Genomic DNA, 24,028 nt, shown 5'->3' on the forward strand with positions numbered 1-24,028 from the left:
CTGAACCACCTTATCCTCAGACCCTTTCCACACCTGCAAAGATCCTGCTTCTAAACTAGGTCCTGTTCCCAAGTTTTGGGGACAGGGACGTGACTGCTCCTTTCAGGGGATCCAATCCAGCCATGCACCAAGTGTTAGGGTGATCTGATTTAGTAGACAGCCCTGGGCTGGGCCCCCAGGCTTCAGGGCTGGTGGAGTGGCCTGCACTGGCCCACAAGGTCCCAACAGCTAGAAGCCATCGGCTGCACGCAGGCCAAAAGTTCTGGCTCTTAGAGTATGGGGATGGCCTGGGGGCACAGGCTCGCTAACTGGGGGCAGAGTGATGCTCAGGGAGCAAGGGGCGGCCGGCCAGCCAGGCAGTCAGGCACCACAGCCGCCCCCAATGCGCAGGAACTGTTGGCCCAAAGCTACTTGCTTCTGTTTTGTGAGCAGTGGGTTCCCGGCCAGGGTCACAGGGCTCGTGGCTTGGGTGCACCTTCATTTATGCTCCCCAGGTACCCCTCAAGCATTTGCCTTTACACAAGCCCAAGAACAAGTCCCCCATAGGTGTTCCTCAGACACCGGCCGTCCCTCCCTCCAGACGTGGGGTGAACAAAGAAATCCTACCTGGAACAGCAACGGCCGGACCCCACCTGAGTGCCCTGTATAGCTAGCTCTGTGGGGCCCCCGCCTCCTCTGCAGCCTGGCATGGGACCCTCTCGGGCACCCCTCCACTCTGATCACAGCAGCTCCTTCCCCCACGGCCTGCCTGCACCCTGAGAATCCAGAGCCGTCTCCAAGCTCCCAGAACCCCCCTGCCCATTGTCCCAAATGACCTGCTGGAGGGACAGCCTGCGTTGCTCTGCCTGTAGGCTGGACCCCTCCTGTGAGCTGTGATGTCAAGCAGAGGTTTAAGAATTACTGCAAAAGCCACAGGATCAGCCCGGCCAACACCATCAGCCTGACCGGAACAGGTGGGCCCCTCACTCCAGCCCTGGGGCCAGAAGGGCACAGCTCACACCTCCACTCAACCACCAGCATCCCTCCTCACAGATCGCACCTGTGTGACCGAGAATAGGTAGGCCGCTGGGCCCAGGTGAGTGACCTCTGACCCTGCAGGGGGCCAGGCCAGGGTGGTAAGGAGCACACGGTGCTCCACAGGTGCCGAGCACCCCATCATGCCAGCCACGGGGGCAGCGGTGGCTGACAGGGCAGAGAGATTCGAGCTGCTGGTTCTGCTGCGTGTGACCCAAGGTGGGGGCGTCCACAGGGTCCCCTGAACACAGATGGGTGTCCACCTGGAGGAGGGGTGTGGCAGAGCAGATGGGGGGTCGGGTCCTGCTCACCGACATACCTCCCCAGTCCCAAGCCCAGGGGCAGGGCCCAGGGCAGTGCAGGATCTACCCCATGTGTCCCCACCCCTGAGCCCCTGCCCCTCTCCACTCACAGGAGTATCCAGGACACTCTGCCCCGACAATGGACCAAAGTTCAGTGGACCCAGGAGGCAGCTCAACTGCTCCCATCCCCCCAGAAGCCCCCGTCCCTGGAGGCCTCTCCTGGTGATTGCCCCCCCAGACTGAGTGTGCTCTGCGGGGGTGCTCTGGGTGACCACATGGGGCCAGGGCGTCAGAGAGATGGGGCTGAGCCAGCCCACTGTGGACATGGGTCCACACTGTGGGGGGAGCTGCCAGGTATTCCCCAGGGTGCTGTCCCAAGTGACGACCACACACCACACAGGCAGGCAGCGAGGCCAGGCCCCAGGGCCACCTGGTCCCCAAAGTCCAGGGCTCGCCAGCCAGTGGGTCCAGAAGCAGGTCTCACAGGCGCAGAGGCAGCAGCAGAGCCAGTCTAGGCTGGTCTTTTGCTTCTGAGCTGGACCTGGCCTAGGAGCCCCTTCTGGCCACACACACTGGTATCCCTGCTGAGTGGTGGTGGCTGAGGCCATGAGGGCAGGGACAGTCATGGGGCTGGCAGGCCTGGCAGATGCCTGTCTGTGGCCCCTTCTGAGGCACACCTAAGCCCCCAGGCTCCCCTCCACCAGTGCCCAGCTGCATGGAGGCTCCCCATCCCAGTGCACAAGACTGTCATCCCTCAGGACCACCACTGAGCGACCCACCAAGCCCACCCATCCCAGACCAGGGGGCTCCCACCAGTGGCCAAAGGTCCCTCAAGGGCATCTCTCAGGGCAGGCCATACCGTGTAGCAGGTATCAGCCATGAATGCAGGGAAGGTGGCTGCGCTGTCCCCATCAGAAGGGGGGAACCTCCCACCCCTACAGTCAGGATCCTAGGACCCAGGCCCTAGGACCCACCCCCCAGGCCACCCCCAGCACCCAGGTGCTTGCTCCTACCCCTCAGGTGCTCACCCCAGCTCCTCTGTCAGATGCCCCCCTCCCCACCTGTACCTCCCAAGGGCCCTCCCAGCTCATTTCTTCAAACAACACCCACAGTGGAGCTGCCCCCCCACCCCCCACCCCCGCTCAGGGCGGTTGTTGGTCTCAGTGGCCCCAGGGTCTCAGGTCACCTGCAGTTCAGCAGCCCCTCCCTGGCTTCCTCCTCTCCAGGGGCAACATGAGTTCCTTCTCCTAGCTCTCCAGACCCCCCAGCACTCCCACATCCCACCTCTGTCCCACCAGCCCTCATCCTGGGGCAGCGCCAACCCCTGGCCCACCCTATGACACTGGGTCACAGTCTGGGGTGCCCAGTCTCCTCGCTCCTCCTCGTGCCAACCAAGCTGCTTTCACCCTGGAGCCCTCAGCCCTGCCACCTGCTACCCTCCAGGGGGCATCCTGCCCCCACAACTCAAATGCCCCACAGGCGCCAGGGGAAGTGGGGGCAGTGAAGGGGAAGGAATCTGTCCTACTACCCTCTCAGCAAGGGAGCATGGGACCTCAAAACCGCTGCCCTGGCCATGAGCAGGCCTGGGGGCCCCCTTCTGCCATGAGCACCCCACTGTGCCAGGTGATGGGCTGGGGGCAGCTGGGTCTGCTTTGTGTCCTTGTTGTCAGTCACTGAGACTGGCGTTGGAGCCACACTAAGGTTTCTGGCTCCCTCAGGTCTGTACTGCGGGGGCACACCGAGGCCTGGTCAGTCCGGCGAGGGTCACAGGACTTCCTCTCACTTGCCAGCCACCTGGGACAGAGCTGGAGGACACGGCTGTCCCGCCAAGAGGTCAGACCTAGAGACAGAGGAAGGGCCTTGGGACAACACCTCCTCCCCAGCAGCAGAGTGCCCAGCCTGGATCCCTGTGTCCCAGGACAGGGATCACATGGTCAGAGGACTAAAGAAGTCACTGAGCAGCACTGAACACCTCAACCCAGACCTCAACTCCCGGTGACCCACGGTGGCCATGAGGTCCAAGGAGCAAGAGGAGCAGTGGGGAGGCAGGAGCGGAGAGGAAGCTGGCAGGTGGGGATGCGGGGCACCAGGAGGGCAACGAACAGTCAGCTCCCAGCCCAACAACCAGCTGTCAGCAAGGCCCAGCCAGGGGCACAGTCCCTCCAAGATGTCCTAGGCCGAGGGGCACATGGGCCTGATAGACAGTGTGGCCTGAGGGTGTCGGGTCCTGCAGGCCGCGTCCGCATCCCTTCTGTGTCCTGTTTCTAGGCAAATAGGCCCTCCTGGTAGGGGCTGTGGGGACAGACGTGGGTCACCTCTGGAGATGGAGGGAGTTGTGCTATAGCCCCCCATCCACCGCCAAACTCCCAGAACAAGCCGGAAGTCATCATGGCTTTCTAAACCCACCCTGGAGCATGTGGGGTCACGATCACCACCACCAAGAGCTGAATTCGGGTTCACAGGAGCTGCTGAGGACAAGGGGGAGCCGGCTGTTCCCTGACTCCGTGGCTCCTTCCAGCGCGAGCCAAGCCCCCAGCAGGACCTGCAGCAGCCCCTCTCCTACAGCCACCCATCCTGTGCGTCACTGCACCCACCCTCCCACGGCCTGCAGGGTGGGGGTGAATGCCGGCTCCAGGCATCACCCCTCCCACCGGGCTGGGATCACCCTTGACACTGCCTACAGGTGCCCCCCATCCCCTGCCTCTGCCGGCTCAAGGTGAGGCAGGCCAGTCGCCTGAGACAGGGCCTCATCCCTCCCTTTCCAAGGCAGGGCCTGGGACTTCAGCTGGGACTCCTGATCTCCCCTCCCTGGGTGCTGACCTGAGGTCAGCGTGGGCTTTGGGGGCCAAAGGCAAGACTGTTCTAGGTCAGCCTAGCCAAAATCAGCTGCCGTTTCCACAGAGCCATGCACCTGCTCCCGGGTGGGGCTCACAGTCCCACCGCGGGTCTCCCTCCTGGCTCAGTGAGCCTGAACCTCACAGCGGCAGTACCCAGGCGTTTGCTTCAGCCCTGACATAGCTGTACCCAGGGTGCTGGGCTGACAGTAGGGTGCCCGAGCATCCCACCCCACCAAAAGGAGGCACGGCCTACGCTTGAGAAGCACACACACACACACACGTGCACACGCCAGTGCTGATGCCCGCAATGCACGCACACGAGGACCATGAGGGTCCTCAGGACTATGGTCCGGGGGTGATCGCTGCCCCCATGGGCACCTGGCCACCCCCAGGCTCCCTCCCCCTAGCCCCTGCCAGGCTCCATGAAGGGCTCACTCTGCCAGTGCTTCCAGCCCACGCCAGCTGCTCCTCACCTTTGTTTGCAATGACTCAGAATGAATCGAACTTTCCGGCTGCAGGAATGGAAATGCATTCAGGTGTGGGACAGGCAGCCTGGGCAGGAGACTCAGGACTCACAGTCAGGAGAACCTACTCTCCTGGAGGGCAGAGAGCCCTCTGGACCCTGAGGCACTCGCTGGCCTGGAGGGTCGCTAGAGGCCTGGAGCCCAGCATCTCTGGGAGGGAACGAGCAGGAGCAGAGTAGTGAGGCCCTGGCCAGCCTGGGGCTGAGCTGAGAGATGGTAGGATGCAGGGCAGGGTCAGCCCCGCTCGACCTCAGGGGCTTGGCATGCTCCTCCCAGTAACCCAGGCCTTCCCCAGATCCCAGTAGTCAGGAGCAGCTAGGACTGGGCTGTGCCCTCCAGGAGAAGACTCCAGATGTGGATGCCAGGTGACCTCTGCCACAGGCCCCCCCCACACTCGCCCCGAGTGACAAGTGCAGAGGACCCCATCTCAAAGGCAGAGGCCTGCCCTTCCCCGGCTGCAGCAGGACACCAGGACCATCCAGGGCAGCCTCCTGGGCCTCGCTCCAGGGCAGCTCCACAGCTCCACAGCTCAGACCAGCCTCAGCCACTGGAGAGGTGGGGTCCCCTGCCGGACTCTCTGAGGAGCAGGCCAGGAACCCAAAACTCTCGGCCCCAGAGCCCTCCCCAGACTGAGGAGCTATTTACGGACACCCAAGGCCAAAAACATCACAGAGACAAAGCCCCAGGCAAGTGCCCGCACTCTGAGCGGAAGCTGCGCCATCTGCCCAGTGAATTGCACTGATTACACAGAAGCTCCGGAAGTTCTGCTTTCTGCAGGAGCACCGGCCTGCCTTTAATCTCAGCCTCCACCACCGTTACCCCGCCAGCCATGCGGGAGCAGGGCACAGCTGCCACCCGAACCCAAAATAAGCCACCAGGGTGTGTGACACACGTGTGCAACACAGGCCCAGTCCCCCACCCCCCCGGCCTAGCAGGGAAAGAAGTCAGGGAAGATGCTGTCCACCTCCTCCCGCAGGGCCAGGCTGGGGCAGCCCACGTCCGAGCCCCACGGCTCCAGGGGGCCGCCCAGGAGCTCCTGGGAGCCGGGCTCGGGGTCTGTCAGGAAGCTGGGCTCTGCCCTGTCCAGCAGACTGCTCCTGGCTGTGCTCCGAGAAGGGACACTGGCGCCTCTGCCCTCCAGAGACCCTGGAAGCAGATGCAACATGTCAGCCTGGGTACCTGGGCCAGGCATGGCGGGGTCAAAGTACAAGAGACCCACCTCTGCCTGTCTGTCCTGTCCTGTCCGACTTGGCTCCTGAGGGCCATGACAGGCAGGCGAGCCCACACCTGTGGCCCTGCTGGAGACCCAGGAGGGCCCATCCGACCACAACAGAAAACCACTGCCCACAATGCTAAATCTCAGACATTCCACTCATCACGGATCCGGTGTCCTCAAGGGGATGTTTAGTAAAGAAACAACACAGACCCCCCCACCACTCCCCACTGCCCTGGAACAGCAGGAGACACATAAGCAGCTCCACGCACTAGGCTCACATGTGGCTCCTCGTGCACACAGGTCACCTTGCACTCCCACCCTGATGACAACCACCAGCAGAAGAAATCAGCTCAGACGCAGACACCAGATCTCAGTGTCCCACAGCAAAGAAAAATGCTCACGTCTCCCCGCTCACCCAGCCACCAGTCAGGACTGGCGTTCAGCAAGAAGGACATCCCGTCTTCCACATCACATCCCGCTGCAGGCCTGGATGGGAGCAGAGAACTTCACCCTTGGTGATCCCAGGCGACCCCGCTCCTCAAACCACAGGAGGAAGGTACGGGCCCTCAAGGGTGGCTTCAGGTGCAGGATGAACAAACAGGGTGCCCCCCACCAGACCCTGAGCCCTCCCGCCAAGGACACACTGGCCCACCACGCTGCCTCTGTTGGTTTCCCTCCAACCTCTGCCACGCTCCCTTCCCACGGCCCAGCTGGTGCGTGCTCACAAAACACAAACTCGTTTACTACCAGCCGAAACACAGACCGCCTAGAACACGACAACGTTTTCAGAAACGCGTCAGAAAACCACACGGCAGCGTCTGGCTCGAACCGGCCTGGGCTGGCAGCTGCGGCCCAGGCACAGATGGTGAGGGAGGGGTGCAGACTTCCCGGGGGGTGGGGGTGCGGGGCTGCTGCACACGCCCACCAGGGCACCCACCTGGGGTCCAGCGTCATGATGGAATTGGCCCCCTCTGCTGGGGGCTCCCCAGCCTGGCACAGGCAGCTCTGAGCCTCTTCGCTCACCAGGGGGGAGGATGGCTGCCAGGAGTGGGCAGGCCAGGGTGGGGGCGGCCTCAGGACCTTGGAGGGACTTGGGCCTGGGGGCTGGGAAAGCAGGCTGCAGGGCTCTACGACAGAAGTGAGATGCAGGGGAGCCTTCCCCATGTGGGAAGCAGCCCTCCTCTGGAGACCCCCACACCCATGTGGTGCCCGGAGCAGGGATGAGAGAGCTCGGGGCAGCACACAGACAGATGACCCGGACACGAACGCCCAGGGCCAGTCAGGCTTCTTGAAGCAGATACCCACCTGGCCTCAGTCAGCCCCTGGAGCTCTGATCCGGGACCCTACCCATCTGCCCTCGTCCCTACCCCAGCCTCCGCCCTCAGACCTAACTCCCTGTCCCATGACCTCTGCACTCTCCTGCCCTGCACTCTCCTCCTGGCTGCCAAAGGTCCCTGGAGGCCCCAGCTCTGCCGCCAGCCCTGGGGACAGCAAGCCCCCGCTGCTCCTCCGTGGGCACATTCAGGCAATCAGCAGGCACATCCTTGGTTCCTGTGGTGCTCAGACACTGCGGCAGAGGCAGTCACATGCATGAGGCCTGAATGCCAGCACCGCCAGTCGTGCCCACAGAGTGACAAATAGCTAGGATCCGGGGTCCGGCACCAGGGAGGCACAACCATCAGAGGTGCCCCGCGGGCTTGGCTGGCACAGTACCAGAGAACAAAAGCCCTCCCTGTGCAGAGTCTGTGACTCACTCAATTACAGGACAAAGGAGCAGGAGGGTGCCTGAGAAGGGCAGGCCAGGCGGGGGCTGCTCAGGACAGTGAGCACAACAGGGACGAGGAGGACGGGACGTGCTTCCTGCAGGACCCAGGGACCCCTAGAGGTCCAAGGTGAAGGAGAGCCGAGGAGTCGTCCTGGGGGAGCAGCAGCTTGGACCCTGCTCCCCAGCAGAGAATGGGACAAGGATGCCCCAAAAACAACCCACCACCTGCAGCAGAGAAGCCAGGGCAGCTCAGCCTGCACCCCTGCCCCCCATAGCTCCCATTAACCTGTTTTCACCACAGCTGAGGGCAGCGCAGGATCCCTGAGCTACACCCCAACACACAGGTTTGTCACGATGAGAACGCCAACAGTACGGGTTCCACCCCCATTCGGGAACACACTCCGCCACTCCCAGGGTCAGACCCAGGGCTGTCCTGCAGCGCCTGTCTGTCTCCCCTCTGGCAAGGACACCAACCTCACAGGCACCGGTACCCACTCTTGCTTACCAGGGAGGGCTGGTGGCCCATCCAGCACCTCGGCCACCCCCAATGGGGCTTCACCCACTCCTGCAGTGGCACAGTTTGGAGGAGCCTGTGGCCTAGGTGACACAAAGACAGATGGGGAGCCCTGAAGGGTCTGTGTCTGCAGTCCTCAAGGGTGCCCAGCTACACAAGGAACACTAACATGGTCAGGCCACATGCTTCCAAGCCACAGTCTGGTGCCACTGCTGCAGCTGGACCCAACATAGCCAGTTGTGTGACGTCCTTCTGCCACTTGTGCCACGGCTCCTTGGAAGAAGCAAAAACCTAAAAACGAAAACAAGTGTAATGGGTAACGGGTCACGATGCTTAATCATCCAACACCTGAGAAGAGTAGGGTGGGCTGTGGTCTGTCACCCGCTGCCCTACTAGGGTGGCAGGGGCTCAGCTCGAGTGCAGATCCTGGGCTAGAAAAGTAGAGCACAGACGACAGGGCTGTAAGGGACTGACATGGAGACCAGACTTGTTTCCCGGGGCTCCTGCCTCACTTGGGGAGGCCACCCGCTGACAGGGGGACCACCACAAATGGAGGATTGCCAGCCAAGATCACAGTTCCCCTGGCAGCACCGCAGGCAGAGGGGAGACCAGGACCTCAGGACTGCAGGGAAGTCAGGGCTGCCCCTCAGGGGGTGAGCTGCCCCCCAGCAGAGCAGGGACCGGCAGCACAAACACCACTCACGGTGTGCTGCTCCTGGCCCGGCAGCAGGGTGCCCACGAGCCGCAGGAACTGCACGGACATCTCCAGGACCGAGGCCATGTCCTCCCGCCGGCCATCAAACCGGGGCAGCAGAGCCCGCAGGCGCTCACAGCTCACGGAGATGCGCTTCCTGCTTGCAAACAGCCGTGTCTGTCAATCCACATGGCCTGGGCCAGGGGGGAGGACCCCAGACGCCAGAACACCCCTCAGAGCCGCCCCCAGGGCCTCCTCAAGTAGAACAAACCTGCTAGTTAGCTCTCCAAACAATATGAGCCCTTCAGGGTCACCCGCCACAGGTTACCCTTACGTTTGTGCAGCAGTGGCCAGCCCTGCCCTGGATGCCCCCACCCCACCCCACTAGAGACCCCAAAGGCACAACCTTCAGCTGGTCAGGAGGGCTACAGAGGTGGGCGTTCTGGCTCAGCCCAGGAGGAACTAATTGTCCCCTGGCCACAGGGCAACCTCGCCCCCTGCCCCAGCTGCCTACAGCCCCTGGTCCCAGCCTCCATCTGATAGCCTCGCGCCCCCCCCCCGCCCCCCAGCAGCTCCCCTGCAAGCCAGAGATGCCCTCAGGCCTCCAGGGCCACCCACCTGCGCTCCCTCTCGCTGAGCACATTCCGCGGGAGGCCAGGGCCTGGCCGCTCGGGGGCCGCCTTGACGGAGCCCTGGCCTCGCTCCTCGCTGCAGCCCTGGGCGCTGGGCGGGGAAGGCCCGCTGCCAGCAGAGACAGAGCAACGCGCTCTGTCAACTCGGGAAACAAGCCGGGCCCCCCGGGGTCCCCATGGACATGACGTCTCTGAGGGGCCCCGGGGCTGGGTGCTGGACCTGGTCCTGCTGGGCCCGCCCTCCCCCAAAGGCCCTGCTGCAGGCGCCCTACCCCAAAGGGTCATGCCGGCTGAGGACCTGCAGGTCACTGTTAGGACTGGGGACCCACACACACCCCAGGCAGAGGCCTTCCACCTGCCCCGGCACCCCAGGCCCTCACCTGCACCCCACAACGCCAGCCTCAGAGCTCCGGAACGCCATGAGCGCAGCTGCAGAGACGCAAGCACACGCCCAGGACCCCCACGTGCCGCCCCACGTGCCGCCCCACACTCGTGCGCACGCGCCTCTGCCGCTGGCTCCGCCCCGCACATGTGCCCCGCCCCGCCCAGCACGTGCCCCGCCCCGCCCCGCCCCCACCGGCCCCGGGGCCCCAGGTGTCTCCCTGGATAAGTGGCTATGAAGCAGCCACGACCGCCTGGGTGCTCCTCCCTCCTCTTCCCGGGGGTCCCCTTCTTGGGGGTCGCCGCTCCCCTAGGTGTGGCCTCCCTAGGCGCCGCCCCCTAGGGAGGGGGCACGAAAGTAAAGGTCCTAAAGGTTAACTTTGGGAAGGGAACGAGCGGGAGAGGAGAGTGGCGGTTTTCTGGAACCCTCAAGCAGCACACATAGGAGCCCAGGCTCCTCCCTGCGCGGGCACGTGGGCCAGGCGTCAGGCCACAGGTAGGGCTCCCTTGGCGGAGCAGTTAGGTGTTCCCTGAGCTGTGGGAAAGGATTAGATGGGAGTTTCTGGAACATTGTTTGGCCAGGAACCCAGCGCGGGGGTCCCAGGGGAGAGCGGGAAGGCGGGCCGAGACCTTCCCTGACCCAGGTCTGTGGAGGACACCCACCTGCCCCTGGGGCCAGCATCTGCAGCGCACCTGCACCTGGCCCCGGAAGCATGTCCTCTCCCCCGCGCTCCACCCAGGAGCCAGGGGCATGCCCACAGCTCCCCCTGCGCCTCTGCACACCGGCTTCCCTGCCCGCGCCGTGCCCCCGCCTGCCCTGGGCCCCCGATTCTCGCCACCCTCTCAGCTCGCTCCCCAGGGTCGCGCGGGTCTCGGGCCGTTATAGGTGCCCGTGCCCTCCTGGGGCTGACCTCCAGGGACGGGTGGGCGGCGTCTGCTCGGAGGACTGAGGGCCCCCCCCCCGAGCAGGGGCGAGGGGTCCTGCGCCAGCGCCACCGGGGACCCGCCCCGTCCTCCGCCCGGCCCTACGCCGCCGCCGTTCGCCGCGCGGCAGGCAGGGGGCGCGCCCTGCCCGGCGCCCGAGCCCCGACCCTGGAACAGCCGTTTTTTTCCTGTTTGGGGAGAGAAAAGTGCAGTGTTTCGGGGGAAAGCAGCAAAGCGCAGAAGCTTCTCCCTCGGTTCCAGATTCGAGCCGCCCCCGCCGCGCATGCCGCTCCCCGACGGGGCGCGCAGCCCGGGAGACTCTTCCAGGGGGTCGCGGCCTGGGGCGCGCGGCAGGGGCCACACCAACCGGACCTTCGAGTTCGACGACGGCCGATGCGGCCCCAGGTACAGCCGGTGCGCCCCTCCCCAGGCGGAGGGACCCCAGGACCCTCGCACCCCAGAACCCCCTTCACCCTGGGGCCCCCGCAGCCCAGGTCCACCTCCACGCCCGCCGCCACCTACCGCGGGGACATAGGACCTGGAGGGAGAGGCGGGGAGTGGGGAGGTGAGGAGAGGGGGTAGGGAGGGCGGGGCTGGCGTCTGTACCACGCGGCGCGCAAAGGTGCCTCAGCATCTCCCAGGCGCCAGGAGGTGCTGCCCTGGGGGGCTGGGGCTGCGCGGGCCTCCACCGAACCAAACCGGGGGTGGGGGAGTGGCACGATACTCCACACAGAAGCAGGTGTTCAAGGGCCGCACTTCCCAGGACCGACCCAGATGGGCTGTGGGAGGCAGGTGTGCAATTACGCAAAGGGCAGGAGTCCTGGCTTTTTAATCAGGAGTATTGTCTTATCCTTTTTTGGGAGGGGGGAGGGGTGGTCCCCGTTTGCCCAGGGGGTGAGAAGAGGACCAGCTGATATGGCTTCTAGGTGGCTTGGGAGCCAGCCACGGTTGGCCACTTTTCACCCAGGCTACCTGTCCCAGGATGCCGTTTTCCTGTCCAGCCAGGTGACTGGCCCAGAGGGCACATCGCTTTGGCAAGGCCTGGGGAAGGCAGAGTCCTAGCTGACTTGATGGGTTGCTGTCCCAACCAAAGGAAGGTCATGCTGGGTGGTAGGTCAGCCTGAATGGGGAGGTTCCGGAAAAGGTCATGCTGGGTGGCAGGCTAGGTTGGATGGGAAGCCCCTGGGGGAAGGTCATGCTGGATGGTAGGTTGGGCTGGATGGGGAGGGCCCAGAGAAGGTGAGGCTGGGTGAAGATCCACCTCCGGGAAAAGGGAGGCTGGGTGAGGGCCCCCTAGGGAAGGTCAGGCTGGGTAAGGACCATCCCTGCGCCGCCCAAGGAAAGGTGGGGTTGGGCTGGAGTAGGAGCTGCTGCGACAAGGCTGCTGGGTTAGGGAGACAGGCTGCAGCTGGGAGAAGGAAGAGCTTTCTGGGGGGAATGAGGGCCTGGGTTGGGGAGCTTCTGTGGGGCAGCTTCCTGTACCAGGCTTCACAGCAGGGGCCCCTCTGGAGTCCAGGGGCCTGGCTTTGCTCCATCTCTGGACCTTGGGTGGGATTCTGTTTTGAAAGGTGCTGCATGGTATCAGTAACAGTGCTGTGGTTCTAGGCAGAGGTGGGGGTGGTGGGATAGCCCTGCCTGCTGCTGGCGGCCAGCCCCCAGGCTGTAAGATGAAGCACGGAGGGTCCTGGGGAGGGCTTCTGGCTCTCTGGGCTACAGGAATCTCTATCTTGGTGTCTGGACCCTAGGTCTATCCCTGGGATGTGGGATCCCAGGCCCCAGCCACCCTGTAAGATCACTGGATATAGTCCTTATTTTCTTCTTTCCCCAGGAGTAGATGTCACTGCCCAGCAGGTGACAGCTGTTATGGAAGGTACAGGGGCCTGGGGAGGCCCTAGCCTGCCCCAGAGCTAACCAGTGCTAGCCTTCTGGTCCAAGCCCTCTGGCCTTTCCCAAAACTGCCCATTCCCCGCAGCCCTGCCCCTCCCCACAGAGGGCTGGTGTGGCACCCTATGCACCCTGATGGCAGAGGGTACAAAGATCCGGGGCTGGCATCCTGCCAGGGTATGTGCCTGGCCGGAGGTCTTGGCCAGCCCTCCAGTCCCATATTAGGGAGCAGTGCCTGCAAGGCAGCAGGAAGTGGCCCAGGCCCTGTGGGAAAGGTTCTCAGGGCTTGAGGTACAGCATAGCTCTGGCCAGCAAGAGGGCGGTTTCCTGTCCTGGGGAACTGGAGGGAGCTCCAGGGTCTGCCTTTGGCCGGGAGAGTTTGCAGCAGCAGCTCAGGAAGACAGAGGTGAGTGAGAGGGGGACAGAGGCGGGGAGTACCCCCTTGGAGCTGTGTTTCTGTCTGGGGGCTGGTCCGTGGGTGTGACCTGTGTCTGCCGGTCCAGCTACACCACAGCTTCCGGGCATGCAGGTCTGTTTACCAGCTAGCTTGTCCACACGTCTACATCTGAGTAACACGTGGAGTCGCCCAGGAAGATCGTGGGGTGGCTGAGGTTGGGCTTTGTCATTGTGACTTCCTTTTCCCACGAAAGGCTAGTGACTGGGCGTGAGTTCTTTCCCCGAGCTTTCTCGCTAGGCTTCCAGGGGAGGCAGGGGTTTGCAGGCCGCTCCCTGAGGGCTGCCTGCCTTCAGAGTGCCAGTGCTTCTGTTCTCTCTGATGAGCCCCAGGTTTTGACCCTGGGACAATCTGCCTGAGAGTGTCTGGAGCCCTGCGGACGCAGGGGGCTGCTGGGCGGGTAGTGGCCAGACCTGAGTGTGTATGTGGCTCTGTGCTCACATGTCCCAGGAGGAGAGCTGAACGGGACAGGGTCAAGGCTCCTGATGTGTGTGTGGGGGGGGGGGGGGGCTATGTGTGGATGAGGCCACCCACATGCTCACCTAAAATCTTGTTCCGCTGTGGACAGGACGTGAGGCTCGTACTAGGTGCAGGTAGGTTTAGAACGTTTCCGGGGGGTGGAGGCAGGGCCGGGCTGGCTCCCTAGACTGGAGTCCCTGGAGAGGCCTTCTGCAGAAGTTGGCTCTGTCATCTGGAGCTGCCACAGGGGGACATGTTCAAGAATCCTTCGTGTACTCACTCTGGCCCGTTCTGCGTGGGGCAGTGGGGTCTGGAGGCCTGTGGACGTGCCAGCCGCCCTAGATGCCAGCTCTTGCTGGCCCGTGGCATTGCCCAACATGTTGACAGTGACTGGGCCAGAGGCTCCTTGCTGAGGACCTCAGCTGGTACTGGTTCCCTGAGGGGAAGGGCAGCCACCGTGTCTTCGCTGATGGAGGGCGGAGGAGAGAGAGAGAGAGAGAGAGAGAGAGATCCAGAAGCCCCAAGGGACCCAGTTCCAGGCTGCTGGGAAGCCGCAGGTGTCATGGCCAGGACCCTACCGACGTGTGAGGCGGCTGAGACACAGCGCTAGCATCCTAGCATGTCACTTTTGTCCACTTTGTCCCTGCCAAGTAGCCGAGCCGCTGGAGCTGTCACATCAGGACAGAGCACGATCTCCTGTTTCTCCCTAGGGCTCAGGACAAGAGGTGGGGTAGGAGAGCAGATCAGGTTCAGCATCCACATGGAGCGTGTGTAATTACCACCCTGGGTGGTGCCAGGAGGCTGGCCACAGTGGGGGGAACAGAGGTACCTGTGGTTTCAGGTCCAGTGGCTGAGGACCTAGAGGACCTGGTGGCCTGAAGAGGTCTTCCTTGACCCTGTGGGTCAAGCAAGGCTCAGGGAAGCTGAACACCACCCAGCCAGGTAACTGCCCCTTTGGAGACCCTGGCTGCGGTCTGGGGCATTGTGCTGGTGTTGACAGTGACATCTTTGGGCTCACAGTGGCCTAGGGTCCTGGAGAGGTGGACAGCCCAGCGTGGAGTCCTTGGGGGAGCCCTCAGGGCATTGGTGAGATGTGACCCTGGAGATACTGGCCAGTGTCAGAGGACAGGGAGGCTGGCCACAAAGTTGGGCTCTCTTGGATGCTGAGAGCATGTGGCTCTAAGAGCCAAGGGGCTGCCAGGAATAAGGTGTCACGCGTGGGCAGAGTAACAGCCCCACCTGGGCTTCCGTTCCAGATAGGGCCCCGGGGTACCCCTGCTGGCCATGCCAGTTCTCAGAGGCACTCAGTGTGGCCAGCACGGGGACTTGTGGTGGTCCTGAGGGCTGGTCAGGGGCAAGACAGGGGCAGATGGGCAGCCCTTCCCCAGGTGGAGCCCCTCACTGGGCGCCTCCAAGCAGCCACCGTGCATCCAGCTGGAGGGGCAGGTGCTCGGGCATCTTGGCCAGAGAATGGGATGCAGCTCATGGGCAGGATCAGCTATGGGTTGTAGGCCTAGTAATCTGGACATGGACCTATCGCCTGACCCTGAGTGCCCCAGACACGCTGTGTCCTTCTTGTGGGGGTTGGGGGGAGTTGTGCAATGGGGAGGGTCTCCTTAAAAGGCAGGCCCAAGTGCAGATGGGCAGGCAGGCAGGAACTGCAAATCCCCGTGGTTTCTGCATCCTCACAGGTGGATCTGGGCTCAGGGAAGGCCAGTGGTGGGGATAGGTCCCTGGGCCGGAGGCCCTGTGTCCACACCACTCCCGGGTCCTGCCTGCCCGCCCTCTGGGTTTGCTTGGTGCACAGAGAAAGCTGCCACGAAGTGTCCATTCCCAGCTGCCTTCTGAGCTTTCACTTTGGAGCTTGACGTTTCTGGGAGATGGTGGGGAGCTGCCATCCATAGCATTGACTCAGAGCCCCTTGCCCTGAGAAGAGGGTGGACGTTCCCCAGAGATGCCTGCCCGCCTGCTGCTGAGTAGCTTGAATGGCTCGGACTTTTTAATTACTGTGCAAAGGAAGCACTTAGCTTTTCTGTTGTGGTCAGCAGTGCGATTCAGCTTTCCGCTTCCCCGGGCACCAAGCCCAGCTCTCCATGGCCCCCCACCCCGACCATGCTGCTGTGTCTTCACGACTCTCCTGGCTGTGGAGTGGGGCTGCTTGAGGATGTTCTCACACCCATACCCATGTTCACGGGCATACTCATGCACGCACATGCATCCACGGGTGCACAGATTCCCCATTCCCTGTGCCTCTGACAAATGTGGCTCTGCAGGCTGCTTGGGAATTCTGAATTGCGTGTGAATCACAGAGGAGCATGTCATAGGAGAGGGACCAGTTCCCTTACAGGAGATGCCCCTCCATCCCTGCAGGCCCTGGGACAGTTTGAGCACTGTAAGCAGTGCAGACCCCTGCAAGGAGCCCTGGGGGAAGAAGGAATGTTCTCTGGGACACCACACGCCTGGCGTGAGGAGCAGCTTCTCCCCAGAGGCCTGCTGGGAAGTGAGCCCAGGACTGGGGGTGGAGACTGGGGCTCCAGCCTGGGGAAGCTGGGGGTAGAGGTGGTCCTGACCTCCAGTGATGGGTCTCACGTGACCTGGGCTCCCGTGAAGCACTGTGGGCAAGACATGGCCTCTCATCCCTGCTGCCACTCCTAACCCGAGGTCGCTGTGCAGTGGGGACAGTCCATGCATGGCAGGCAAGGGTGCCCAGACAGAACTTCCTCTTGTGGAGGTTCTTTTGGAGAGGAGTATGTGCTGCCTTTAACATAGGGGCCCCTGAAGGGACGCTTCTGTGTTGATAGATCTGTGTCCATGTGCGTCACACAGATGCACGTGTTCTCAGCACAGTGGTGTCCTGAGTTAGCGTGCGTTCAGACTGTTCACAGCCACGTCCTGAGGCGGCGGTGGAAATTTGGGGAGGGGCAGCCCCACTGTTGCATCATAGCCCACGCAGATCCAGTGGCACTTCCCGTATCCACGCGGCAGACATGGGCCCGAGAGCTGGGTGCACACCCTCTCTCCCTGCTGTGGGCATTCTCTGACCGCACGTGGCCGCCAGCACATGACAGCACCCGACTGTCTCCCCAGCAACCAGTGAGGTGGAAAGCTTTCCCACATATACTTGGCCGATTTTTGTGTGTTCTTTGACCTGCCACTTGCCCTTCCTCAGAGTTGATCTGTGCTTGTGTGTCTTTCCCCCGTGACCTGCAGGTGTTCCCGCGGGTGGCCTGGTGGTGATGGCTGTGCCAGCAGTTGTCCCTGGGGATCACAGTTCTGTCCTCTGTTCTGTTCCTTGACGTGCTCTGGTCTTCACATATTAGATGCTTTCTCAACACCAGACAGCTCTCCCTGCACCCTGTTCCAGTCCTCTCCTCCGTATGGGGCCGCAGGGTGGGGTCTCAGGTTGGCTGCAGCGTGGCCTGAGTACCCAGTTTCCAGCACCAGCCCCCCAGGCCCAGGCCCATGTCTCCATGTCCCATCAGTGTGGTTGGGGGACCACCATGGCCACCTCCACTCTCCACTACGTGTCCTTTTTCTCACCAGACCCTAGGCCTCCCACAGCTGTGGCTCTTAGTCCCGACAGCTGCAAGGCCCATCTTGGCTCTTGTTGCACGTTTATTTTTTGGTCTGAATTTCAGAAACAATGAGTCACATCTTGAGAAATTGACCTTGTGCATCAATGGGAGCTGATCACCCCTGTGGAAAATGAGCACCTCGTCCTGCTAGTGACAGCTTCCTGCTAGTGTCCCCTTCGTCCTGTCTGGTGTCCCCAACGGTCTGTCGGCTCTGGAGCCTTGGGTTTACATGGCCGCTGAGAGCAGGGTCTTCCCAAGACACTTGCCACCTTGTTGCACCTGCTCCTGGCTTGTGGGATGTGCTCAGGTGGGGCCCGGTTATTAGAGGCTCTTATTTGTTATAATAGTTTTTCAGTGGATTCTCTTGGGCTTTCTAGATAAGCAGCTGTGCCGGCCACACACCATTAGAGCCATGTTTCTTCTCTTCGGTGTTCATTGCTCTTGCTGTTTTCTTTGTCTGGCGAGCTGGCCAGGACTCCCACCGGGGCAGGCAGACTGGCGTCTCAGGTTGAGACGGAGCAGCTCAGCCTGTTCACCACAAGCACAATGTTGGCCTAGATTTCTGGAATATTCTTTTTGCTATTAGTTAATTTGGGAATGTTTCTTTCTACGTCTGACTGACTTATCAGTGGGTTTTGAATCTTGAAGGTTTTTTTCTGGATCTGCCAATATGATCCACGTGGACATCCTCCTTGAATTTCTGAGTGTAGTGAAGCATGTCATGCTTTTTTAAGATACACATTCTACTTAATTCTGGCCAAGTATAGATCCCATTTGCTGAGAGTTTGCTCTGGCAAACTTGTCTCAGGGGAGACTGCCCAGCATCAGCACTGGTTCTGTGCATGTGCGATCGCAGTGATGGGCTTGGGCCAGCCTTGGCAAATCAACGGAGTAGCTTCCATCTCTTTATGGGCTCTGGAGTGATTTGACTGAGAGGGTAGAGCTTGAGCATAAAACCACTAGGGCCTGGTGCCTTTGGTGGGAGGAGCAGGTCTTGGGCTATTTACCTTCCCATAGTCCTGCCAATTGACTCCTCGAGCACCAAGTAGGCAGATGTGAGAGGAAGAGAAGCAGAAACCCCTGGCTCTTGGTGGTTCCCCTCACCTCTCAAAGGCAGCCAGCGCATCTGGTGGTAAAGAGGATAGCTCCCCACCCCAGTGGGCCACTTCCTAACTGCGGGCACTCTATGAGGCTCCTTAGGCTCATCTCAGACCATAGGGATGTGTGAGTCCTGGCTCTACGCAGATTGCTCTTGGGATCCCGTGCCCTACCTTGCAGTGGTGGTGCCTGGCATGTGGCTGGCACTTGCTGGCAAGGCCCAGGGTACCACATGTGCACCAAAGTGCTGAGGAGGACTTCCCTCGCATGTTCTGGGCCGTGCACGTCCCTTCTCATTGCCAGCCTCTCTGGCTGGGTCCCCCAGGTCAGCGTTACAGATCCAAGCTCCCCAAAGGGGCCTCCAGCTGACCTGGAGAGGGCAAGCAGGGCGTTGGGCATCCCAAGGAGCCTGATGCTCGGCACTTGGCTGGATGCTGCCGACCAGCCCTGGATTAGATGCTGAAGCAGACTAAGCCATCTTGTGCTGGGGGTTACACTAAATCTCTCATACTCACCTCCTTTTTGCCTCTTTATAACCAGCTTGGGAGGATGGATGGCCTCCTCACTACAGATGAGGGGCCTGAGGCTCAGAGAGGGGTGATGACTCCCATGGGGCCACCCAGTGTGACCTGATGGGATGGGACTGAACCACCCTCAAGTCCTCAGGACCCCTGGCTGCTGCCTGGGCCTCCTGTGTGTGTGCCCTGAGAGTCCCCAGGAGGAGTGGGGACCCCCTTCCCTGCCCGAGGACTGGGGCGCTGCTGTGCCCTGGCGCCAAGAGGTGGCAGGTCCCAGGGATGGGGTTCCATGTCTTGTCCTGAGGGCACATGAGAGCTGGGGAGGCTGCCAGAGCACTCAGCTCTCATAGAAAGCAGCACATCTTTGCATCTTTGGTGTGGTCGTGACAGGAGACATAGAGATAATGGGCACAGGCTTTCCAGACTTCCTCTTCACCTCCCTTAGGTCAGGCAGGGAGAAGAGAGAGGGAAGGGGGGCTGTGGACTGTGTCTGGGCCAATAGGCCAATAGAATAGAGAGGGAAGGGGGCTGTGGACTGTGTCTGGGCTCAGACTGTGTCTGAGCGGACTCGCTCAGCCTTGGCAGGGACGGGACAGCTTGTTGCTCCCACAGGTCTGGAAGCCCTTAGGGAGGGACACACACCTTGGGGCTTAGGGGGAGGTCTCAACCAGACCCTGATGGCTTGGGGAGTACTGCTCGGCCATGCCCCTCCTACTGCAGGCACCTTCCCAGGAGCCCCCCTGGACCCTGGCCCTCCGCTAGCACCTGGCCCTGGCTGTCAGCCCTGCTGGGGGAACGAGGCAGGATGCCAGGTGGCCTGGCGGGGGGGGGGGGGTCTCTTCACTACACTACGCTGGTCTGAGTGTCCAGTGTCACAGTGGCACCGTCAGGGAGGAGGGGCCCCACACCCTCATCACCCGCCCCGGGCCTTCCCCACCGCCGGTGTATTTCCTGTCCCCCACGTTCCCCTGAAGCAGAGGATCTACCCTCTGAGCTTGTCCACGGACCCCGCAGGCCTGCGCCTTGAGGCTGGGGGAGAGAGAAAACCCACAGCTGCTCAAAACAGGGAAGGAACTGGGCAGCGGTGCCCAGGGAGCCAGCCGACGGTGGGGGTCCTGCCATCGAGAGAGGCTTTCTGCAAGAGAGGGACAGGACAGAAATGACAGCCCCCAGGCTCCAGCCACGTGGTCCCCTGCCTGCCCGCACCTCCCCACAGCCTGGCCAGCTTGTGACTAAGGAAAAACATGCAGGCACACTGATGTAATTAGGAAAATGTTATTTTTCAGACACTGCCAGATCCTCAGGGTTGACCTTATAACCTGGGAAAATAGCACGCGGGCGTGTTGGACCTGCGCCTGCCACTTGCAGCTCTGGCCTGGGGCAGTCCTTGAGCAGCTCTGAGGGCTATAGGATGGGGGTGCCACAACCCCCCTGCTGTGTGTCCAGGGGACAGGGAGCACGGGACAGGCCCTTGCTGGGGGCTCAGGGAATGTGCTTGCCCCTCGGGATATGAGGAGGAGAGGAGGTTTCTAGGCACCCGCTGGCCTGCCTACTGCTTGTGTGGACCTTGTGCTCCAGGTGAGTGAGAACCCCCCTCCACCAGCCACTCCTAGTCTCTGGGCACAGCCTGCCCTCAATTTCCCAGCTCAGGGAGGGGAGTATAATCACCCTGCCCAGAGCCCAACTGCTGTGTCCTCCTGTTGAGGCAGAGAACACCGTCCCCCAGCTCCTCCTGCTTTCCCTACAGCAACTTAGGAGGGGCCCAGGAGGCCCAGCCCAGAGCCCACCCATAGCTGGTGTGGGGTCTTGGCCCTTAGAGGAGCCTGGTGAGGGTGAGCCTAGCAGGTGGAGGCGGTGAGGGGAGAATTCTGGCTTTGTCACAAGCATCCCATCGTGGGCTATCTGGGAAGAAACACCCGGGGGTGACCCGGGGCTGGACTCACCTGGAAGGTCAACTGATGCCAGAAGACCAGGAGTCCAGGGTGCTGGTTGAGGTCAGGAGCTGGGTCTCTGTTTGTACATCTATGCCATGAGGATGCGTTAAGAGATGTGCAACTGCTCTGCTGGGTCAGGTGCCACCGTGCTGTTGTGGGGACTCAAGGGGTGGCTAGTGATCCTCTCACCTGGAGAGCAGAGAGGGCTGATGTGCAGAGGGCTTTGGGGGCTGCTGCCCTAGAAGGCCAGGAGCCTGAGGTGGCTCTGCTGGCACCTACCCCCTTGTGTTATGGGTTACTAGCTAGAACTCACTTTGAGAGATGGGCCCAGGAAAGGGGCAGGAGCCCTGGAAGACACATGCATGTGCTTCAGAAAGCTGCAGGCCACCAGGGACCCCCTCGGTTTGCCTAGTCTGGCCCCCAACCCACCACAGCCAGGTCTCTTCAACTCAGGTGATGGGGCAGGAGTCTCTGTGGTCTCAGAATCCAGGTGACACCAGCAGGGGCTGCTGGGCCAAGGCCCAGAGAGGTCCTGTCCTTCCCCAGGGACACCCTCTCCCAAGTTCTGATTCAAGCCAAGCCACTCATCACCAGGGATGCCAAGGACAAAGACCTTTAAGTCTCCTGGTCAGTCATCCCAATGCCCCCCCCACCCTGCCAGTAGCCTGAGGGTCTGGGAGGAGGTCTTCCGGTCAAAAACAGGTGTTCTTGCTCTGGAGGAGAGCTGAGCAGACAGCCTCAGTAGCAAGGACTGTGGAGGGGGCTGCTGGGAGGGCTTCATGACGCTGAATTGGTCTTGAGGAACCTCCTCCTGTGCCCTGGAGGTGATTTAGAATGACCCCAGGCCGGTGTGCATCCCCATGGCCACAGGCCTGGCAGGCAGGGTGGGGCTGCAGAGGGCAGGGCAGGGGCTGTGGTAGGTAGGGCCTGGGCTGGGAGGGGGTCTGGGGGGGTGCAGGCCCAGGAATGCATGCTGACCAGGCAGGGTGGAACTTGTGGAAGGAGGGGCAGAAGGCAGGGATGAGGGGGGTGCAGGGGCAGGGAGGGGGGAAACCGGTGCCTGGTTGACCTAGCAGGGGGTCTACAGGAGGTGGGGCCTGCATGGGGCTGGGGGTGGGGGAGGTAGAAGGGGGTACTTAGGAGTGTGGGCCAGGCAACTCTGGGCTGACGGGGGTGGGAGGAGAGGGGGCAGGGGTCTGGGAAAGGTGAGGGATATTGGAGGGGACAGGGGAGTGCAGGCTGGGGCCTCTCTCAGCTGTCCTGTGTAGGGGGGGCTGGGAGGTTTGCAGAGTGGGGGTGAGGAGATCTTGGGGAATGGAGGCTGGGACCTCCCTTGGCTGACCCATGAGGGGGAGGGTGCAGGGCGTCTCTGGGAGGTGGAACAGTGGAGGGGGGAGGTGGAAGGGGTTACTTAGAGGTACAGTCTGAGACCTCTCTCTACTGACCCATGCAGGGGGCCGCGGTCTGTGGAATGAGGGGGTGGAGGGGGATGGGGGGATGCAGGCTGGGACCTCTCTAGACTGACCCATAGGGGGGGCGGGGGGGAGGGCAGGGGTCTGCGGGAGGCGGGGGGGGGGGGTGGGGGGGGTGGGGGGGTGGCACGAGCACAGCGCAGGCTGAGGGGGCGCTGGCGTGTGCCCGCAGGCAGCCTGGCGGCAGGGACAGCGGCCGTGGGGACGGTGCGCACCCGGACACTGCCAGCCTCAAGATGAGTGACCTGGACTCGGAGGTGCTGCCCTTGCCGCCACGGTACCGCTTCCGGGATCTGCTGCTGGGAGATCAGTCCTTCCAGAACGACGACAGGTAGGGGGGGCGGCAGCGGGCTGCACGGAGCTGTCCACGGTGCTGAAGGCCAGCGTGCCGCTACCCTTCAACTTTCCCGGGCTTCCGGTGGGGAAGTTGGGGGGCTGGGCGGTGGGGGGGGCATCTTAGGGGAGGGCCCAGAGGATGGGATGGGGCATCCTCTGGAAGACCGCCCCCTGGGCCCCAGCCCCACTCGCAGCTCTTCCGTTCTGGGGGACAGGAACGGACCAGGGCCGGAAGCAAGCCCGTGGTGAGTCCTCCAGAGTCCTCCAGACTCTGGCTGGGGCTGTTTATTATTAGCCAAGGGAGTGTCTTTCAGGTTTCTGTCTTGGTGACTTACAGGGGACGGTGGGGGGGGGGGAGTGGGAGGGGTCAGGAGAGACCACATTCCCTCACCTCAAATTCTGCTGGCTGGAGAAAAGCAAAATGAATCCGAGCCTGTCGGTAAGAGACCAGCAAAACCAGCTCTTGGGAATAATGCATCTGCCCAGGGAGCTGGCAGGAAGCTGAAGGAAACGTTGCTTTTCTCTGCCTTTTCCCCAAATAGCTGTCTTGGGTAAACACCCAGCACTTTAGCTCTGTCAGCCTCAGGGGAGGTGCTTTTACGCCTGCCAGTGAAGGCAGCACAGGGACTCACGCGGAGCTGGAGCCTGTGGGGTTTGGGAAGGAGCCGGTTCTCCTCGCTTCCTGTGTCATGTGTCAAGCCCGCCCCCCCTCCCCCCGCCCACCATCCTTGGCACCTGCAGGTCCTCCCCCGTCCAGCCGAGGACTAGCCGAGTAGGGGTCCAGGTCCCCCCATGATGCAGGCCTTCCCATCAGCACATAGGGTACGCAGGTTGAAACTGCCAGATGCAGATGGAGCCCTCTGGATGATCTTTGCTGAAGCTTCAGCTGGGGAGAGTCACATTTGTGAATGAGGTCTATGTGTAAGGGCCGTGCCCGGGAGGCGCAGCCAAAGCGTGTGGAAAGAGGTTTTAAGATCTCTGTGCCCCCCACCAGAAACCAAGCATCCGGCCAGATCACACCACATCTGGTAGTGTTCTCCATAAGTGGGGAGGAGAGAGATGCTCACAGTGCTTCCACACTCACCGTCAGAGTGGCTGTATGTTCAGAGGGGCTTTCTGAGCTCTGCTTCCCCCTGTGGGACTGAGTATTGCAGTAATTAGGAAGCCCACTCGAGAGCACACGCCCAGGAAAGAGTCCCACTTTGTTCTCTGGGGAGGCAGAGGCAGAGGGGTCAGGAGGGTCCTGGTGTCTGGATGTGGTCGGGGCTCTCCTGCCCCCCTGGAATGCAGGGCAGGGCTGGCGGCTTTCCTGGGTCGAACGCCTGTGCTGAGCATCTTCTTCAGGCAGCGCCAGCCCCTCAGCGCCTACCCCCCTGGGTCTCAGTCAAGTCTTGGAAACAGCAGCCCCAAGATTTTTCCAACGTGGGCAGGAATGGCGTCTGTCACCCCAACTAGGCCCGAGGCCTCCGGTTGCATCAATAAATGCCAGTGCCTG

General features: G+C 62.1%; 3 protein-coding genes across 9 annotated transcripts in view; 1 reads left to right on the top strand and 2 right to left on the bottom strand.

Annotated features, from left to right (window-relative positions):
* The window catches only part of RPL7A (ribosomal protein L7a), a 199,057-nt gene extending 181,859 nt beyond the window's left edge, over positions 1 to 17,198 (bottom strand). Inside the window, exon 1 of the mRNA XM_077851342.1 lies at positions 17,194 to 17,198. Within this exon, the coding sequence (XP_077707468.1) occupies positions 17,194 to 17,196 (3 nt within the window). The 5' untranslated portion in view covers positions 17,197 to 17,198. The remainder of the gene's footprint in view (positions 1 to 17,193) is intronic.
* Positions 5,425 to 9,993, bottom strand: SOHLH1 (spermatogenesis and oogenesis specific basic helix-loop-helix 1). Of its 4 annotated transcripts, XM_077851326.1 has the most exons (8): positions 9,879 to 9,993; positions 9,485 to 9,607; positions 8,876 to 9,023; positions 8,342 to 8,463; positions 8,164 to 8,255; positions 6,831 to 7,020; positions 6,309 to 6,397; positions 5,425 to 5,823 (listed from the first exon to the last, which is right to left on the bottom strand). In XM_077851326.1, exons 1-8 carry the CDS (start codon positions 9,917 to 9,919, stop codon positions 5,606 to 5,608), a joined length of 1,023 nt encoding a protein of 340 aa, XP_077707452.1. In that variant the 5' UTR covers positions 9,920 to 9,993; the 3' UTR covers positions 5,425 to 5,605. The 4 variants fall into 4 exon arrangements, with proteins under 4 accessions (XP_077707452.1, XP_077707450.1, XP_077707453.1 ...); XM_077851324.1 differs by having other exon boundaries at positions 9,485 to 9,957; XM_077851327.1 differs by lacking the exon at positions 9,485 to 9,607 and having other exon boundaries at positions 5,426 to 5,823; positions 9,879 to 9,991.
* KCNT1 (potassium sodium-activated channel subfamily T member 1) overlaps positions 11,065 to 24,028 on the top strand; it is a 60,076-nt gene continuing 47,112 nt past the window's right edge. For 2 of the 4 annotated variants that reach the window (XM_077851328.1, XM_077851329.1), the window contains exons 1-2: positions 11,072 to 11,208; positions 22,370 to 22,528. In XM_077851328.1, the coding sequence (XP_077707454.1) occupies positions 11,087 to 11,208; positions 22,370 to 22,528 (281 nt within the window). In that variant the 5' untranslated portion in view covers positions 11,072 to 11,086. Of the gene's footprint in view, positions 11,209 to 22,369; positions 22,529 to 24,028 lie in introns of all 4 variants that reach the window. The other 2 variants (XR_013354010.1, XM_077851330.1) reach the window with 2 other exon arrangements.

This window comes from Canis aureus, chromosome 16 (genome assembly GCF_053574225.1).
Source record: "Canis aureus isolate CA01 chromosome 16, VMU_Caureus_v.1.0, whole genome shotgun sequence".
In the NCBI taxonomy this organism is placed as follows: domain Eukaryota; kingdom Metazoa; phylum Chordata; class Mammalia; order Carnivora; family Canidae; genus Canis; species Canis aureus.

Bases quoted from the DNA above. Each gene is read 5' to 3' on its own strand.
- SOHLH1 (XM_077851324.1), bottom strand. From the start codon at position 9,783: ATGACCCTTTGGGGTAGGGCGCCTGCAGCAGGGCCTTTGGGGGAGGGC. The intron at 9,024-9,484 runs GTGGGTGGCCCT...GTTTGCAAGCAG, and splicing joins CTCAGCGAGAGGGAGCGCAG to GAAGCGCATCTCCGTGAGCT. The intron at 6,398-6,830 runs GTGGGTGCCCTG...CCAAGGGTGAAG, and splicing joins ATCATGACGCTGGACCCCAG to TTCTCTGCTCCCATCCAGGC.